General features: G+C 42.3%; 1 protein-coding gene across 1 annotated transcript; it reads right to left on the bottom strand.

The window, feature by feature from the left end:
* Positions 1 to 1,221: 1,221 nt before the first annotated feature.
* LOC132777948 (tetraspanin-4-like) lies at positions 1,222 to 16,244 on the bottom strand. Its single transcript, XM_060780509.2, has 8 exons — positions 15,924 to 16,244; positions 9,798 to 9,879; positions 7,119 to 7,310; positions 5,626 to 5,700; positions 4,374 to 4,475; positions 4,146 to 4,274; positions 2,739 to 2,822; positions 1,222 to 1,671 (listed from the first exon to the last, which is right to left on the bottom strand). The coding sequence occupies exons 2-8, from the start codon at positions 9,864 to 9,866 to the stop codon at positions 1,603 to 1,605; spliced, it is 720 nt and encodes a 239-aa protein (XP_060636492.1). The 5' UTR covers positions 9,867 to 9,879; positions 15,924 to 16,244; the 3' UTR covers positions 1,222 to 1,602.
* Positions 16,245 to 17,253: the final 1,009 nt, after the last annotated feature.

The raw sequence follows: 17,253 nt of genomic DNA, 5'->3' as shown, positions 1-17,253 counted from the left end.
TATGAAATAAAGGCCAATACTATCAGAAATATTAAAAATTAACTAGGTAAGTGAGTCAAACACTGAAAGGGTTAAATGGATGCAATGACTTAGGAAAAGCTATAGTTTAATATAAGCAACTGTGCCTGTAGTTTAGTAGGTGTCGGTGTTAGTTTGCCTCAGTGTGAAAGAGGCATTAGTCTGAGAGAGCCCTCAGTATGAGAAGGTCTCTGTGTGAGAAATGCCTCAGTGTGCAGTAGGCTTCAGTATTTTAGTAGGCCTCAGTGTGTGAAGGCCTGAAGGTGTGAGAAGCCCCAGGTTGAAAGCCTTGTGAGAGGAAGCTCCAGTGTGAAGGCTGCTACGTGTAAAAAGAGGAAGTCTTGAAGTGTACTCCCAGAAATATGAAATAAAGGCAATACTGCCAGAAATATTAAAAATTAACTGGATATGTAAGTAAAGCACTGAAAAGGTTAAATGGATGCAATGACTTAGGAAAAACTATAGTTTAATATAAGCAGCTGTGTCTGTAGTTTAGTAGGTTTCAGTGTTAGTTTGCCTCAGTGTTAATTCGCCTCAGTGTGAGAGAGGCATTAATCTGAGAGAGCCCTCAGTATGAGAAGGTCTCTGTGTGAGAAAGGTCTCTGTGAGAAAGGCCTCAGTGTGTGAAGGCCTGGTGTAAGAAGCCCCAGGTTGAAAGCCTTGTGAGAGGAAGCTCCAGTGTGAAGGCTGCTGTGTGTAAAAAGGGAAAGTCTTGAACTAAACTCCCAGAAATTTGAAATAAAGGCAATACATAGTTGGAGAACTGCCTGTTGTCCTCTTGGAAAAGTGACTTTTTTTCTCTAAAGCTGATTATTGCCTGTGGTTGGGCACTCTGGAAGATCTTGGGCTGAGAGCCCAAAAAGTAACATTTCCAAGCTCTGCTTTACTAAGGACTCGCGTTGTGCCTCCAGGCATGTGAACTCTATCAAATAGAAATGATGTGAGGAGAGCAGGCCTATCTCTTTTCTCCTGCTATTTTTGTATCCCCAAAGTCTGATTACTTCATTGGCAATCATTCATTTAATTAATTTTGAGGAGATTAATAATGGGGAGTTAATAGGAAGAATTCTTCTAGGTCTTGGCATTTAAATGAATGGGGATTTCTGCTCAAGGGTCCCTTGAAAGATAATGGTGTGGGTAAAGTCTCTTTTAAAAAGGAATGAACCTTAACCAAAAAGTACAGATACGCAACAGGAAGCGGACTGTGATTATAAGGTGTTTATTTGTACTTGGTATAGTTCTGTTATATACAAAAGCAGCAGAGTTAGAAAGAGAGAGAGATTATAATACAAGATATAGGGGGGAAGGATGGGAGTTTCACTTGAGGGCTAAAAAGAGACATGGGGAATTTAAAAAAGTAACAGTCTTTTAGGAGAGGGGGGACTATCCTGGGTTGAGAATACTTTTTAGCAGTTAAGGCACTCCGTAAATGGCAGGAACAAGCTGCAGCAGAGGAAGGAATGTCTTGAAAGATCAGAAGAAGGGCTGAGAGGAGAAAGTAAAGTAGCTCCTTCGGATGAAACACCTTTACTACTGCATCATAATTTTATGTCTCTGAGCTACAAGGAGTAGGCTCAGAGGGGCTCAGTCATAGTACTTCTCTGCTCTCCGGACCTGGCAGTACATCAGCATGGAGAACACAATGCCCAAGACCTGTTGGGAAGGAGAGGGATGAGATATCAGTTTGGAAGCAGTAGGGTTGATCATGACATCTCCAAAGGAAGTCCCCAACTGTCTGAAAATGTTCACCTTTGTCCTGTTCTAGTGCCTCTAAAAATGACAGAAAAGACAGTGGCGTTGAAGTGCCAGATTGCAATTTACCATCTAATATTTTTCTTCCATGTCAGGAGCAACTTGAGAAACTGCAAGTCACTTCTGGTGTGAATGAATTGGCCATCTGCAAGGATGCTGCCCAGGGGACGCCCAGATGTTTTACCAACCTGTGGGAGGTTTCTCTCGTGTTCCCGCATGAGAAGCTGGAACTGACAGACAGGAGCTCACCCCATTCCCTGGATTCAAACCGCCAGCCTTTCGGTCAGCAGTCCTGCCGGCATTGCACCACCAGAGGCTCCTAGTCTAGTCTAGCATTGCCTACAGTGGCAGTAGCTCTGTGATAGATCACAACATTGCAAGTAAAAGATCCATCATTCTCAAACAGAGTGGGGAAAACTGGAAAGACAGTCATGAGCCATGAAGACTAGATGACTCAACTCAAACATGATACAGCTTCCTATGCATGTAAGCATGTGCTCTACCACTGAAAACAGCCCTAGAGGCATGTGAATCCACCACCCATATTTCCATTCTGTCTGATTGGAGATGAGATGGGGATTACTGTAACAAGTCAACCTTCCTTGCATGATCCGATTGAACAAAGTCCTCCCATTACTCTTCATTGGTTGTGCTGCCTAAAAGACTGCTGTATGTATAGTTCAAGAAATCTGGATGCCACAATTTCCCTATTTAAAGACAGCAGTGATAAACTTTGAATGGTGTGATCAATGCTTAGTAAATTCTAGGAATGCTTAATGAATCCTCAGGTCATCTACCCTCTATTTTAATTATTCTTCTGCCTTAAATTACAGGCTGCTATTTTCTGCCCCTTGAGCTACTACAGAATAGCTCCTTCTCCCATCCTATAAATATCAAAAGCAGGTAAATTGTGTAAAGGGATGCAAACATTGCTAAATTGGTCCTTAGCAACAAGCCGGCCACCTCACCTGGACAACGATGATGCAGGCAGCAAAGATGCCCATTGCAGAAATGTTCTCTCCTAACCAGAGCTTCACTTTCTCATAACAGGGCTGTAGGGAAACGTTGACAAAATAAACACAAGTCAAACTGCAGAATTGGTCAGAAGGTATGGAAGATGAAGTCCATGCATTATGTAAGGTAAAGGTAAAGGTTGTCCCCTGACATTAAATCCAGTCGTGTCTGACTCTGGGGGTTGGTGCTCATCTCCATTTCTAGGCCGAAGAGCCAGCGTTGTCCGTAGACACCTCCAAGGTCATGTGGCTGGCATGACTACATAGAGCACCGTTACCTTCCCACCGGAGCAGTATCTATTGATCTACTCACATTTGCATGTTTTCAAACTGCTAGTTTGGCAGAAGCTGGGGCTAACAGCAGGAGCTCATGGTGCTGCCCAGATTTGAACCTGCGACCTTTCGGTCAACAAGCTCAACGGTTTAATCCACTGTGCCACCATGGACTCCCATGCATGATGTGCCATTACCCTAATTTTGCAATTTGGTAGTGTGAGTTTTCACTAACAGAAAATATGTTCAACAAATTGATAATTTCTATTATAGCAGAAAACCTTAGCTGATGGGTTATAATTCAGTTTGGTTGCAGGAACAGTACAACTTTCATTATGTTTGTCAGTATTTTAAGATTTTTAAAAAACTGATAGAGGAAGGAGAGAAAATTGAGGGTGTACCTACAGTACGGTCTTAGCTATTTCCCCTAAAATTTCGGTATATGTATGTATATCCTTGCTTTCTGACAGATTTAATAAAAATTAACTAGGTATTTTTAATTACAAAAATGTGAGTCAAGCACTGAAAGCAATGACTCAGCAAAAGCTGCAGTTCTATGTAAGCAGGTATGCCTGTAGCTTACTAGGCCTCTGTGTTAGTTTGCCTCAGTGGGGGAAAGGCCTTAGTCTGTCAGAGAAGGCCTCATAGTGTTAGGTAGTCCTTAGTCTGTGAGAGAAGCCTCTGTATGAGGTAGACCTTAGTCTATGAAAAGTCAGTGTGTGAGAAGCTTCTGTGAGAGAAGCCCCAGGTTGAAGGCCTCGTGCGTAAAGCTCCAGTGTATAAAGGCTGCTGTGTGTAAAAAGCTACTGTGTGAAGCGCCAGTATAGGGTCATTGTGAGAGGAGCCTCTGTGAGAGCGAAGCTGTTTATCTGCATGAGAAAGAAGCCCAGCGTGGAAGCAAAGAAGAAAGTATAAAGAACTTCATTTGTGTTAATGAAATATTGTTCTTGTAAATAGTGCAACTATATTATTTTACTACAAAGAAAAGCCTCCTAAGGAAGATCTGATTTTGCCTGAGTCTCATGGGAAGGGCAGAGTGTGTGGATTCCTCCTTCTCCACAAAGCCAGTCTTTGCTGCCATCCTCTCACCTCTTTCCACCAACTGGTGCTGTCCTCTTGGCAAGTGTCACTTTGCTGTAAGCAGCAGGACATAGGGACCCACGTCTGGTTGCGCACCTCAAACCAGTCCGCGTAACTCTGGACGCCACAGCACCGGAACTGAAAAGCAAAGGGAGGCATCAAGTGGGGACGTGAAAAAAATCCACACCCCCACCTGCCATTCCTTACCAGTCTTAAAAGAATCGTTTGGACACTCACCTCATTCTGGACATGGTTCCAAGCTTTGGTTAAGCCCAAGTTGTCATCTGTGTCATACAGCTTAAGCCCTTCCTTTAGGTTAGCCTGGGCATACTTGTCAAACTAGACAAAAGATTTGAAAAACACATTGAATGAAGCAGCCGGTAGGCTGTTAGGAATTGTGAGAGTTGAAGTCCAAAACACCTAGAGGTCCGAAGTTTGCCCATGCCTGAGTTAGCATAATTCAAAGTTCCCAGTCCTTTAGATGCTCACTAAAAGTTGAATTCTTCATGTAACGTTTTCCCTTTCTTTTTGCTATGGTATATATTTTATTTATTTATTTACTTATTTAGGGTATTTCTACCCCGCCTTTCTCTACAATGAGAACCCAAGGTGGCTTACAGCAGAAGGTAAAGGTTTCCCTTGACATTGTCCAGTCGTGTCCGACGCTGGGAGGTGGGGCTCCTCTCCATTCCTAAGCCGAAGAGCCGGCGTTGTCGGTAGACGCCTCTAAGATCATGTGGCCAGCATGACTGCATGGAGTGCCGTTACCTACCCGCAGAAGCGGTACCTATTGATCTAATCACATTTTTGCATGTTTTCAAATTGCTAAGTTGGCAGAAGCTGGGCCTAACAGCGGGAGCTCACCCTGCTCCCCGGATTCAAACCACCGACCTTTCAGTCAGCAAGTTCAGCAGCTCAGTGGTGTAACCTGCTGCACCAACAGGGGATCCTAAGGGTTACAGCATACCAGCATAGAAAATCCATAACAGGTTTGGGGCATCCACATATTTTGTTATCCATGGCAAGTCCTAAGACCAAACCACAGCTAATACTAAAGACCACTGTATAACAAATGTAAGGTTGTATTGAATTATGTTTCCGTCAGGTTTGGGAAGTGGGAGAAGTTTCTTAGTTAAACCGACACAGGATTATGGCCCAAGCCACTCGATTTCATTAAGGGAGTAGCATTATATGCAGTCCGACTTCAGGCAGCAAAACGTGTTTGACGAACCTAAAATCCCTGTGTGCTGCAGCTCTTCAAAGGAAACCCAAGTCACCAATGCACACAACTTGGGTTGCAGCTTTCTTGCTGTTTAAAGTGTGGAATTGGATTTGTACAAAAGATGCATTCAAGGCATGCCACCTTCTGAATCAATTTACTTTTTGCTTATCCTTCCCCCAAGATACAGAAACCTCTGGCTATCTTGTTGAACATTATCAGTCCCATGCCATTTGTCCCTCTTATCTGTACGACAACTAAAGGTCTTACCTTGTCTCTGCAAGTGACAAAAACCAGCAATCCAACCAGCTCCAGGAGGAAGAGAGTGGAGAGGACCACAAAAAACTGGGATGGAGAGAGAACAGATAAAACCTACTCCCAACAGTGGTTTTCAAATAGATTATGGATTTAAATGCTGCTTCGAAATGTTCTGTATTCCCCAGTGTCTCTTGCTAATCTTTGCCAAAGTTTTCACATAACACTTGTGTATTTATTGCCCATCTTGAATCCAATTCACCCTCAGCACTCTCTGGCAGAGAAGACTGAAATCTATATAAATAAAAATGTAATGTTCATTTGTGGTATTAACATAACTCAAAAATCACTGGATGAATTCACACCAAATTTGGACACAATACACCTATCAGGTCAACAAGTGACCATCATTCATAAAACCCACAAAAAAACACAACAGAAGATACTTAAAAAGCCAAAAAAACAAAAAATACATTACAACATATACACAAAACCACTTTTATATATGCAAACACACATGTATACATATATACACAAATATATACACACACAAAACACATATACACAGATAAAAATATAATGTTCATTTGTGGGAGAAACATAACTCAGAAATCACTGGATGAATTGACACAAAATTTTGACACAATACTCTTAACAGTCCAACAAGTGTCCATCACCCCTAAAAACACCAAAAGAAAACCCCAGCAGGACAGACTTAAACCCCTCCCCCCAAAGAACATCATACACACATACACACACACACACACACACACACATATATGCACAAGGACACACAAATACACACAAACACACACATATATATACACACACGCACACATACATACACATATGTGTATACACATGCACACACATATATTCACACAAATATGCATATAGACAAGTACACACATATACACAATATATACACACATAAACACACAAATACACAATATATATATACATGTACACACACACATACATCCACATATACACAAATATATACACGCACATATACACACACACATAAACACATAAACGCACACACAAAACACATATATAAAGACGGCCACAGCAACGTGTGGCAGGGGGTGACTAGTACCTTATAAAACTACATCTCCCATGAATCCATAGCATTGAACCAGGGCAATCAAGTGGCATCAAACTGCGTTAATTCATCAGTATAGATGCACCCTAACACAGCTCCTTCTCTGAAAATACATCCATTCCACACTGTAGAGCAGTGGTTCTCAACCTGGGGGTCCCAAGGTGTTTTGGGCTACAACTCCCAAAAATCCCAGCCAGTTTACCAGCTGTTGGGATTTCTGGGAGCTGAAGGGCAAAACATCTGGGGACCCACAGGTTGAGAACCACTGCTGTAGAGAGATACTACTCACAGTGAGCAAGAGCCATAGCATTCAAGTGGCATCAAGTTGTGTTATAGGTGTACCCTAACACAGCTCCTTCTTTGAAAACACATCCATTTCACTCTGTAGAGAGATACTACTTACTGTGAGCAAGAGGCAACGGTGCTCCGTGGCCGCCCCCAAGCATCCAAGGAAGCCCACAACCATGATGATTGCCCCAGTTGCCATGAAGAAGCCAGCAGCCGACAACGATGGGAAGGAGAACGATAAGGTAGCAAAGCGGCCCTGGGAAACAGCCAGCCAAACTCCCACACCAAGGACTCCACAGCCACCCAGCTAGAGGAGAGGCAGATAAAAGGTCAGCATGTGTAGCCAGTGAATGTGGAAACCTAACATCCCCTTCTTCTTACACCCCTGGACCAGCACAGTTTCTACAAGGAACGTTACCCCAAAAGAGAATTGAAAACGTATAGATAGCTGTGCCAAACAAAGTTTCTATCATTTTCATCTTTATTTGGAGCAGTTCTTTTGTGAAGCAGATGGTGATGGTGTGAAGGTATTGATGTTGTTTTGTGGTGTGTATATGTATGCAATTTTCTTGTTTAACAGAACGATGACAAATAACGCTATTTTAGTCTAATTGCTCTTGCAAACTTAAGGCCAAACTCCACTTTAATTCCTTCTGTTCCAATAATACGAGGGTTATCTGGAAAGGAAGATTACAAGGCACGTAGCTCTCGCAGGGATTTTTTTGTGCGGGAAGTTGTTATCACTGCTGTGTAGCAGGAAGCCAGCAGAAGGAAATGAGCATTGCTAGTTGTCAGTAGCTCATTGACTGGCATTGTGATGAAGATTAGAGGTGAGCGTCCTCATTCCGTTTCCCTGCAAGTGCGAAGTTCGCGCTGTAATATGCTACCTAAATGCGAACGGCATGAACACCACTGCGATTAATTGTGAAAACGTTTCAGTTTATGGAGAGGACATATTGTCAAGACATGTGACAAAATGGGTACGGAATATATTGTGAGACCATGAAGAAACTTCGCAGAGCCATCCAAAACAAACACTGTGGGATGCTGACAGCAGGAGTCTGTTGCCTTCATGACAATGCGCGTCCGCACACCGCTCATGCAACATAAGAGTTGTTGACTTCATTTGGTTGGAATGTTTTAAGCCACCCCTCTCACAGCCCCGATCTCGCACCCAGTGATGTTCATCTGTTCACTAAATTGAAGGAACACCTTGTGGATAACACTTTTCCGATGACAACGAGGTAAAAATCAAAGTGATGAACTGGCTGAAAAAGGCGGAGGGAAACTTCTGTGACACAAGCATCAAAAACTTATCCCACGGATGACAAAATGTGTTGAACTGAATGGTGATTATGTGGAAAAATAATGTAATCCAGGTAAGTTTTATTAAAATATATTCTTGCTTTGTATTTTTTTAAAATCTTGTAACCTTACTTTCCAGATAACCCTCATATATATGTCTTTGTGTGTGTAGGTACCGTGCAAACACTTTCTGTAATAAAACTAAGTTTTTATTCCTGTTACTGAAGTTGCCTTCAGGTTTCTATTGTACACAGATCTACAAGCAATTGATTGATTCATATTCAATGACAGCTCAGCAAACAGTTGGGAGAGGAGAACCTGTTTTAGGTTCTCAGATACCTAGAATTACAACATTTGGGCAGCAAATCCATTCTCGACCTCATTCAGTCTCACTAGAACCCTATAAGATAGGTTTGTGTATATTTTATTAATTTAAAATCCTGGGACTGTGTGAGGGCCTGTCCAGACAGTACCTTTATCCCAGGAGCTTCTGCAGCAAACAGGAGGGTGGCCAGATGCCGTTCCCTGTGAATGTGGAAGCAATCGCTACAAAAAGCAAAAAAACCAAGATTTCCAGGTGTGGGGATATCACGGTTTTGAGCTGAATATGCTGATCTTTGCATGTCTATATGTCCTTGCAATTGGAAATCATGGGATTTTTTTATCTGGGTTTGTTTCCAGGTTTTAGATGTTTGTTCCTGATTGGTTGGTTCCTAAAATGAAGGTGACACTTGAGTAGAAGGTAAAAACGTTGTTTGTGTGCCAGAAACTTCATGAAATGTGTGGAAGGCACATTTTCTCTGGCCAGGACAAAGTCGTGGCCCCCTAGTCAATAATGTACATCTTTGCACAAGGAGAGGAATCAGGAACAGCCATGTATAACCCAGGAACATGCACCCTGTTGTTTAATGCCACAAGTACACAACCAAATCTGTTTGGACAGATAGCCAGGCAGCCAGGCTCTAAAAAGTGTCAATAATTACAACATTCTGTTCCACGCTTGAAAGTGTGTGTTCCTGTTTAATTGTGCAGTGCTGACTTGGGCAAAAGTGGTCCTATAGGGTAAACTTTGTTTGTGTGGCAGATACTTCGTGAAATGTCTGGAGGGCACAGTTTCTCTGGCCAGGACAAAGAACGGAACTTTTGCAGTGATTTTCCACATATCCACCTTTTGAGGGTTTTTATTGCAAAAACGCTGAAGTTTCCGGCGGAAGTTCCATGACGGCCATCTTGGGAGCCTCTAAATCTCGCAACAAAGCATCAAGTCTGGACAACAGAGGCAGAAATCTCTGGACCAACAGGTCTGTATGTGGACCTCTTCTGAAGTCCCAGGATTTTTTGCCCCTGTTTAAAACCTGTGATTTAGTGCTGTCTGGAAGCGCCCTGAATGACCTACTGTACTGAAAGGCTATCTGATGCACAAATCTGGCTAGCATAGAGTTCGCATACACTTCACAATGGGGAATCTTATAGACACACTGTCACTCACCCAGAAGATGAGATTGAAGACAAACATTTTCACTTTAACGCAGAGCAAACAGCCACGGCTGACCCCCATGATGGATAGATTTCTAATTAGACATGGAAGCAAAATAGTAATAATAATACAGTGATTAGGAGTTTTCACATATTTCACTAGAAAAAAAAAAATCCAAACACATTTCATAGAGAATCACAAGCAAGCCAGGATCCAAGCCTTCCAACATTTCACGGATGACAATGGCATGATGAATTTCCCCAGAAATAAATGCATGGTTAGAAAACTACATGCACAAATATAGATGGCTTGAAAGCAGAACAGTATTCCACTGTGGACGCAAGTCAACAGCATGATGTGGCACCAAAAAAACCAAACAAACAAACAAAGACGACGCAGTTCAAGGCTGCATCAGGAGGAGAAGAGCACCCCGATCTCACCAGGAATTCTGGGTCTACTTCTGGATATTATAGTTCAAGAAGGATATTGACAAGATGGAATATGTCTGGAGGAGGATTACTTTAAAATACCAAAGATCTGCAAAGCAAGCTTTAAGAGGAACTACTGAGGCCCCTTGTACACTGCCATACAATCCAGATTATCATATCAGATAATCCACATTGTTTGCTTTGAACTAGATTATATGAATCTAGACTTACTTAGGTGATCCCTCGTTGTCTGACTAGAATTGTTTTCCAAGATCGGTGTACTGGCGGTGGGTCCATAGGTGACTGTGGAGCCCTATTCTTGATCTGCATTTTCTCCCGCAGTGAGGGCATTGGTTTCCAGGTGGAAGGCGGTGCCAGTCGGGATTGGCTTGATGTGCCTTCCTCTTGGCACGTTTCCCTCTTTTGCCCTCCATTTCTGCCTCTTCAAATTCTACAGCACTGCTGGTCACAGCTGACCTCCAGCTGGAGAGCTCAAGGGCCAGGGCTTCCCAGTACTCAATGTCTATGCCAGAGTTTTTAAGGTTGGCTTTGAGCCCATCTTAAAATCTCTTTTCCTGTCCACCAACATTCCATTTTCCATTCTTGAGTTCGGAGTAGAGCAACTGCTTTGGGAGACGGTGGTTGGGCATCCGGACAACGTATGAGTGTACACTGCCATATAATCCAGTTCAAAGCCTAAAATCTGGATTTTATATGGCAGTATAGAAGAATAAAACAGAATTAGAATGTTAAACAGAAAAGATAATGTTCTCCCTTAAAATGGGGATCAAACCAGTATTTAATTACTTGTTTGTTTGTTTGTTGTTATGTGTGTGCGTCTTCAAGTTGCCTATCATCGCATGGCAAACCCACGGACTTTTTATGAAAAGGAATACGCAAAGCTGGTTTTGCCAGTCTGTTTCTTACAATAACTAAAATTCTCTAAACACACACACACATACACCTGGAACTAATATAATACACATTTTATTCTGCTCAGACAAAGGAATATAGGAGGAGCCAAAACATAGGTTATTTCTGAAAGGAGGGGGAAAATTAAACCAAAAGAAATGTCTAGTACTGCAATCAAAGATTTGCCATTTGGAAGAGACCACAAAACCATCCAGTCCAACCCCTGCCATGGGAAAAACACTGCCAAAGTATTCCTGGGAGACATTCATCAACCTTTGATAAAAGACCTTCAAAGGAGAATCTACTATCCTCCAAGGCAATCTATTTGTCCATGGAACATTAGGTCATTTTTAGATTCCAGATGTCATGGTCTGAACTCTCTTTAAATGGCAACATGCATTATATTTCTTCAAAAATGTGGTAAGCTGCACTTCCAGCTGTGTTTACATATTTCCTGCTCATTTTGCTGAGTTCGACCATGAGTTCCTGCCCTGAAGTCTTGACCCGTTAGCACCAGCTGGGCACTCAATGTTTGTCCTTTATTACCCTTCCTCTCAAATACAGAGTTGGGTTGCTGTGAGTTTTCTGGGCTGTATGGACATGTTCCAGAAGCATTCTCTCCTGATGTTCCACCCACATCTATAGCAGGCATTCTGAGACATTGTGAGGTTTGTTGAAAACAAGGCAAGTGGGGCTAAAAACACGGCAAAGATCTTAAATATTTATTTTAAATTTTGGAGCATGCAAGGAATCAGTGAGTATGTGTGTGTGTCAACTGCAAAATAAGATGTATGAAACTGATTGGTCGGGCTATGCCCAGGGAGCAGGCTGAGCCTGGGACTTTTGGATACTGTTACATTTATCAGGCTTGAGCTATGTAGATGCTCAGAGAGAAGCAGAGAGAGTCAGAGTTTGGAGTGTGCTCTTGCTTCATGACCTGCTGAAGGAGTTTATCCACATAGACAAAAGAAGGTCCATTTTAAATCTCTCATAAAAGGACAGTTATGTGAGTTGATGCAACTGATCACATTGTAGATATGTTGTTCTGAACTACAAAGAGTAAACTACTTGTTATTTACTGTTCACCTGCATGGCATATTTTCTTTCTCTGGCAAGGCAGTGTGTGGGCTGATCAAACGTGAACTACACATGGTTTATTTTACATTACGCCACAGTTTATATATCTTTTATCCACATGGACAAAAGAAAGACAATTTTAAATCTCTCATAAAATGACATTTATGTGAGTTGATGCAACTGATCACATTTATACATACAGTAGGTGGTTCTGAACTACCAAGAGTAAACTCCTTGTTATGGACTGTTCACCTGCGTGGCATATTTTCTTTCTCTGGCAAGGCAGTGTGTGGGCTGGTCAAATGTGAACTACATGTGGTTTATTTTACATTACGCCACAGTTTATATATCTATGGAATGTCCAGGGATGGAGAAAGAACTCTTGTCTGTTTAGGCAAGTGTGAATGCTGTGATTGGTTACCTTGTTTAGCTTTGAATAGTCTTGTAACTTCAATGCTTGGCTACTTCTACAAGCATGTGGATAATTTCAATAGAAAGGAGGAAACCATGAAAATGAACAAAATCTGGCCACAGGTATTTAAAAAGCTCTAAAATCAGGACAGTAAAGAAAGAACAACACTCAAAAACAGGGGAATTCAAGACAAGAAACAATCAGGGCCAGCTAGTCACCTCCCAACAAAGGATTCACTCAGGCAGGAAGCAGCCAAGCCTTGAAGCTGTAAGGCTAATCAAGTTGATCAATTGAAGCATTCACACTTGCCTCAAGCAGAGTTCTCATTCCCACCCTGGACATTCCACTGATATATAAACCCCACTTGCCTAGTTTCCAACAAACCTCACAACCTCTCAGGATGCCTGCCATAGATGTGGGCAAAATGTCAGGAGAGAATGCTTCTGGAACATGGCCACAGAGTCTGGAAAACTCACAGCAACCCAGTCATTCCGGCTATGAAAGCCTTCAACAACACATTTGAATACAAAGTTGTTGGCATCCCAGTGCTTTCAAACCACACCATCAAGGACAAATTACACATTTTCCATGGATTACCCACTTCCTGTCATCATCAGGGTCGGAGAGGGTATGGGGTGTGTGTGAGAAAGGATGGGGCATGCCTATCCCACACTTATAGCCGAGACAGTATGAAAAAAATGCCAGTTTTTATATCTGACTCTTACTTTTTTAGTGTACCCCCCTTCCTTGCTTTTTGGGAGACTTTCCACACTGGACTTTGCCTTGATTTCAATGGCCCTGGGTGAAGATAAATTTCCTATGCTCAGTCTGCGACATGAATCTGGGAACGGTTATTTTTAAATAGATGTCTCATAAAGGGAAAACAAAATCTTTTGTCTTGAGCGAAGTCACACAACTCTGGAGGAAAAGGGCTTCCAGCTGCCAAACACACGCCTGTCCATCCATTTAACAGTTTGTAGCAAAGGACCTGGATCAGGATCAATTCTATGGGACAGAAGGGGAGAATCTATGGGACAATAACTCCTTGCAACCCAACTTCCCTCCTGTTTGAATACTTTTCTGTCTACCTCCCTTCCAATCTGAACCATCTAGCACAGGCATGGGCAAACTTGGGCCCTCCCGATGTTTTGGACTTCAACTCCCACAATTCCTAACAGCCGGTAGGCTGTTACGAATTGTGGGAGTTGAAGTCCAAAACACCGGGAGGACCCAAGTTTGCCCATACCTGCCTAGCACCTACCCATCGTCATCCAGTCCAACCCCTGCAACGGAGAACACACCGTCAAAGTATTTCTGAGGCCCCTTCCACACTGCCATATAATCCAGATTATCAAAGCAGATGATCCACATTATCTGCTTTGAACTGTATTATCTGAGCCTACTCTGGCATATAATCCCAATTATCAAAAAAGATGAACCACATGATCTGGTTTGAACTGTATCATCTGAGTCTACACTGCCATATAATCCAGGTTATCAAAACAGATTATCCACATTATCTGCTTTGAACTGTATTATCTGAGCCTACTCTGGCATATAATCCCAATTATCAAAAAAGATGAACCACATGATCTGGTTTGAACTGTATCATCTGAGTCTACACTGCCATATAATCCAGGTTATCAAAACAGATTATTCACATTATCCACTTTGAACTAGATTATCTCAGTCTACACTGCCATATAATCTGGATTATAAAAACAGATGATCCACATTATTTGCTTTGAATTGGATTATCTGAGTCTTCACTGCCATATAATCCAGATTATCAAAGCAGAGGAACCACATTATCTGCTTTGAACTGGGTTATCCGAGTCTTCACTGCCATATAATCTGGATTATCAAGACAGATGATCCACATTATCCCCTTTGAAATGGATTATCTACCATACAATCCAGTTCGAACACGGGTAATCTGGATTTTATATGGCAGTGTAGAAGGGACCTGATAGGCATCAATTAACTTTTGATTAAAAACCTTCAAAGAAGGAGAATCCCCCATCTTCCAAGGCAATCTATTTCACTATGGGCCATTAGATCATTTTTAAATTTCAGACACTTCTTTAAATGGTAACATGCATAAAACTATGTAACAAAATTTGGAAAACAATCTGTTCCTGGTATGAAACTGTTATTTCCTGTTTAATGGCATGATACTTACTTTGAAAGTAGTTGTAATACTCCAGAAATTTTGTTTTTGTGACTGCCAGTTGTGTATAGCCACCTATCTTCCCATTAGAACAGTTTCTCAACCTGGGGGATCGGGAGGGGTCTCGAGGGGGTGTCAGAGGGGTCGCCAAAGACCATCAGAAAACATAGTATTTTCTGTTGGTCATGACGGCTCTGTGTGAGAAGTTTGGACCAATTCTATTCTTGGTGGGGTTCAGAATGCTCTTTGATTGTAGGTGAACTATAAATCCCAGCAACTACAACTCCCAAATGTCAAGGTCTGTTCTCCCCAAACTCCACCAGTGTTCACATTTGAGCATATTGAGTATTTGTGCCAATTTAGATCCAGATCCATCATTGTTTGAGTCCACAGTGCTCTCTGGATGTAGGTGAACTATAACTCCCAAATTCAAGGTCAATGCCCACCAAACCCTTCTAGTATTTTCTGCTGGTCATGGGAGTTCTGTATGCCAAGTCTGGTTCAATTCCATTGTTGGTGGAGTTCAAAATGCTCTTTGATTGTAGGTTAACTATAAATCCCAGCGACTACAACTCCCAAATGACAAAAATCAACCCCCCAACCCCACCAGTATTCCAATTTGTGTGCATCGAGTATTTGTGCCAAATTTGGTCCAGTGAATGAAAATACATCCTGCATATCGGATATTTACATTACGATTCATAACAGTAGCAAAATTACAGTTATGAAGTAGCAACAAAAATAATTTTATGGTTGGGGATCATCACAACAGTGGGAACTGTATTAAGGGGTCGAGGCATTAGGAAGGTTGCACTAGAACTTCTTCCAACCCAGGCATGGGCAAACTTCACCCCTCCAGATGTTTTGGACTTCAACTCCCCCAATTCTGAGTTGAAGTCCAAAACACCTGGAGGGCTGAAGTTTGCCCATGCCTGTAATCCAACCCATCTACCCAACCTTGGTCTCACTCACTCACCCATTGGATCCTCTACTTACTAACCCACCCACCATTTGAACCCCTTCCTTCTCATTTCTGGTCTCCTTCCTTCCTACCCACACATTTGTTCCTTCTTAAACCCCCCTTAGTCCCTTGCAGCCCTTCCTCCTCCCCATCTCTAACCATCCCAAAGACCCCTCACCTTGGTCCCGGGTCTGGAGAGTCCTTGATGGTGGGGCAAGGCCCCTTCCCAGGCACTTGGGGGCCTCCAAGCTTTTCCTTGGCTGCTGGGATGCAGGATGGGAAGGGAGGGAGCGAATTCCAGCACGGGACAGAGGGAAGGAAATGGGAGGGGAGGAAGGGGGCAGAGGGTTTTTTTGCAGATCTGGGGAGGAGCCCAAGGGGCTCTAGGAGGGGAAAAGATTTCTCTGGGAGGGAATTAGGAGGCCCAAGCTGGCCTGGACCCCAAAACCTCTGCTCTGTGTCTGGAAAAGCAAGCAACTCCAACAACCCTGCTTTGCTAAACACAGCCCAGACATGTGGCATCACTTATTTGCCTATTAGCAGGGTTTTTTTTTTTTACATGCCTCTGCTCCAAGGGGAGGGACTTCGCCCTTCTTTGCTAAAGAGTCCTCTCTCTCTGTGTGCCCTTCCACACAACCCTAGATCCCAGAAATATCAAGGCAGGAAATCCCACAGTATCTGCTTTGATCTGGGTCATCTGAGTCCACATTCAGATAATGTGGGATTTTCTGCCTTGATATTTTGGGATATAGGGCTGTGTGGAAGGACCCTGTATTGTTGAAGGCATTCATGGCTGGAATCACTGGGTTGCTGTAAATTTTCCAGCCTGTATGGCCATGTTTCAGAAGCATTCTCTCCTGATGTTTCACCTTCATCTATGGCAGGCATCCTCAGAGATTGCGAATCTCTTGGAAACTATAACCAAAACTGTAGATTGCAAATCACAATTTCTATGTTCCAAGATTTTCTACTTAGAATGTAACATGAGAACATTCACATGATTAATTAAAGACTGTTTATAAATAGAAGATAGTTCATCAATACTTTGTCAACACAGTGAAACTAGAGCTTCCAAAATAACAATTAAACAATGTCAGGCACAGTGACACAAAATAACACTTTTTATGTTTTCGAAAGATCTTCTTCCATAAACAACATCAGAGACAGTGACACACGGTTTATCAATACTTTGTCAACACAGTGAAACTAGAGCTTCCAAAATAACAATTAAACAATGTCAGGCACAGTGACAGAAAATTAACACTTTCTGTGTTGTCGAAAGATCTTCTTCCATAAACAACATCAGTGACAGTGACACACAACAAGGTCTCCCGGTTGTTTCCCTTGTTTCGCGATATCTTCTTCAGGTGTTATGATGTTTTAATTCAATTCTAATTGGTAGCTATTGGTTCTGTTTTGATTTCCTATCAGTTTTGGTTATTGTTGTTATAGATATCTGTGCATGTTACACTCTCTTGGAAACTAGGCAAGTTATTTATTTATCATGT

This window comes from Anolis sagrei, chromosome 6 (assembly GCF_037176765.1).
Source record: "Anolis sagrei isolate rAnoSag1 chromosome 6, rAnoSag1.mat, whole genome shotgun sequence".
Lineage (NCBI taxonomy): Eukaryota > Metazoa > Chordata > Lepidosauria > Squamata > Dactyloidae > Anolis > Anolis sagrei.
The sequence above is the reverse complement of the archived record's forward strand: the minus strand, read 5'-3'. Positions and strand labels throughout refer to the sequence as shown.